This window comes from Somniosus microcephalus, unplaced genomic scaffold, assembly GCF_052327205.1.
Source record: "Somniosus microcephalus isolate GS21.2 unplaced genomic scaffold, FLI_Smic_1.0 unresolved_chr2, whole genome shotgun sequence".
Classification (NCBI taxonomy): Eukaryota; Metazoa; Chordata; class Chondrichthyes; order Squaliformes; family Somniosidae; genus Somniosus; species Somniosus microcephalus.
Window position 1 is genome coordinate 90,203,747 of NW_028225180.1, and position 2,500 is coordinate 90,206,246.

Here is a 2,500-nt window from a genome sequence, read left to right on the forward strand (position 1 = left end):
GGGCCGGGTGTCCAGGGGGGCACAGAAGGCGATGAAGACGGGTTTGGAGGACCAGTAGGCTCCTGCTGGGGGCTGGTGGTATCGGCCCCGGATCAGCACCATTTTGTTCCCAGCACTCTGCCTCCTGACTGACCTGGAGGTGTTGAATCGGCATCGGAAGAGACGCTCTGTAAAGAAGAAGAGGAGGAATGATGAGGATCAGCCAGGGTCCAGGGCCTGAAAAATCCATGTTCGAGACACCCCTGGGGGCGGAGGGAGAGGCAGAGGAGTTACTCACCGGTGTCTGCGGGAGAGTGGAGCATCAGGTTCCTGCTCAGCACCAGGTGATCCAAGGAATCGGTAATGTCATAGATACTGTCACCCTGGGCGACCAGATCCACCTGAAAGGACAGCAAGATCCGGTTTAATGCACAGCAAGATTCCAACTTAGAGCACAGCAAGATCCCAACTCAAAGCACAGCAAGATCCCAACTCAAAGCACAGCAAGATCCCAACTCAAAGCACAGCAAGATCCCAATTAGAGCACAGCAAGATCCCAACTCAAAGCACAGCAAGATCCCAAATTAATGCACAGCAAGATCCCAATTTAGACACGACAAGATCCCAACGCAAAGCACAGCAAGATCCCAACTCAAAGCACAGCAAGATCCCAATTTAGAGCATAGCAAGATCCCAATTTAGAGCACAGCAAGATCCCAACTCAAAGCACAGCAAGATCCCAAATTAATGCACAGCAAGATCCCAATTTAGACACGACAAGATCCCAACGCAAAGCACAGCAAGATCCCAACTCAAAGCACAGCAAGATCCCAATTTAGAGCATAGCAAGATCCCAATTTAGAGCACAGCAAGATCCCAACTCAAAGCACAGCAAGATCCCAAATTAATGCACAGCAAGATCCCAATTTAGACACGACAAGATCCCAACGCAAAGCACAGCAAGATCCCAATTTAGAGCATAGCAAGATCCCAATTTAGAGCACAGCAAGATCCAACTCAAAGCACAGCAAGATCCCAAATTAATGCACGGAAAGATCCCAACTCAAAGCACAGCAAGATCCCAACTCAAAGCACAGCAAGATCCCAGCTTCAAACCCTCCCGAGCGCTGCAGCCTCGCTGCTCCCAGAGCCGGGGCTCGGGCCAGACTCACCAGCGAGTGGCCCAGGTGCTCCGACACGTTCTCCGACACGTAGATGAGCTTCCCCTCGCTGCTGAGGGCGATCAGGAAGCCGGGGAGAGCCTGCACGAAGTCGGCCAGCTCGGGGGCCGAGATCAGAGGGAGAGCCCCTTCCACAGACACACCTAGAGGGAGAGAGGGAGAGGGAGAGAGGTTCTGGTTAGAGGTTCCGCAAATTCAGCACAAGTCTCTCACTGAGGGGAATCAGAGCCTCCTGACCAGCCCGGGGGAGCCTAAAACCAGCAGAGGCAACTCTCTGGATGGACATGTTAGAACGGGACTGATCGGAGGGCTCCTTCAAACAGCCGGCACAGGCACCTTGGGCTGTCTGGTTGCAATGGGATTTGGCAACTGATCCCGGGCAGATGGAAGCTCTCAGGTGACAGCGGGACCTACCTGGAGTGAAGAAGATGGATTTCCTGGTGTAAATACACGCCAGAGACATGATGTGCAGGTAAGAAAGTCTGGATTTGTCGGCATCGGAGATAGGGAGCAGTTCCTTTAGATTCCTGATCTCAGCGTTGATCTGATCTCTCCTGGCTTTGGATGCTCCCTTGGTGGATCTGTACATGATGCTCTCTCTGTCTCTCTCTCTGTCTCTGTCTCTGTCTCCTCTCCCTCTCTGTCTCTCGGTCTCTCCCTCTCTGTCTCCTCTCTCTCTGTCTCCTCTCTCTCGGTCTCTCCCTCTCTGGAAAGGAGCTGGTCTTAGACCAGACCTGGATCCTCTGCTGCTGGATCTGATGCTGGAGGCAGAGGCGACGCTGGCTTTTATACAGGCAGCCGGCTGCTGGGGGGGCAGGACCAGCGCGACGGCACTCGCTGGCATCAGAGCAACGAGAAGGGGAGGGGGGGCCAAGCATCTCTCGGTGTGTGACTAAACCCACGCGTCACTTCTTCAGGGATATGACGCGAGGGCTCGGAGCGCCCCGATTAGGAGAAAACCCGAGACTCGAGTGATGGGGGAGGGATAGAGAGAGAGAGCTAGAGAGAGGGGGGGATAGAGAGAGAGGGGATAGAGAGAGAGAGAGAGGGGAGGATAGAGAGAGAGGGGGGGATAGAGAGAGAGAGAGAGGGGGGATAGAGAGAGGGGGGATAGAGAGAGAGGGGGGACAGAGAGAGAGAGACAGAGAGACAGAGAGAGACAGAGAGAGAGAGAGACAGAGGGGGAGAGCTAGAGAGAGGGGGGAAGAGAGAGAGAGACAGACAGAGAGAGACAGAGACAGAGACAGAGAGAGAGGGGGAGAGCTAGAGAGAGAGGGGGGATAGAGAGAGAGGGGGGATAGAGAGAGAGAGAGAGAGACAGAGAGAGACAGAGAGAGGGG

General features: G+C 54.4%; 1 protein-coding gene across 1 annotated transcript in view; it reads right to left on the reverse strand.

Annotated features, from left to right (window-relative positions):
* LOC147093000 (neuronal PAS domain-containing protein 4-like) overlaps positions 1-1,910 on the reverse strand; it is a 3,285-nt gene extending 1,375 nt beyond the window's left edge. Inside the window, exons 1-4 of the mRNA XM_085975713.1 lie at positions 1,575-1,910; positions 1,152-1,303; positions 278-380; positions 5-167 (exon numbers count right to left, since the gene is read on the reverse strand). Of these exons, the coding sequence (XP_085831839.1) occupies positions 5-167; positions 278-380; positions 1,152-1,303; positions 1,575-1,749 (593 nt within the window). The 5' untranslated portion in view covers positions 1,750-1,910. The remainder of the gene's footprint in view (positions 1-4; positions 168-277; positions 381-1,151; positions 1,304-1,574) is intronic.
* Between the last annotated feature and the right edge of the window lie 590 nt (positions 1,911-2,500).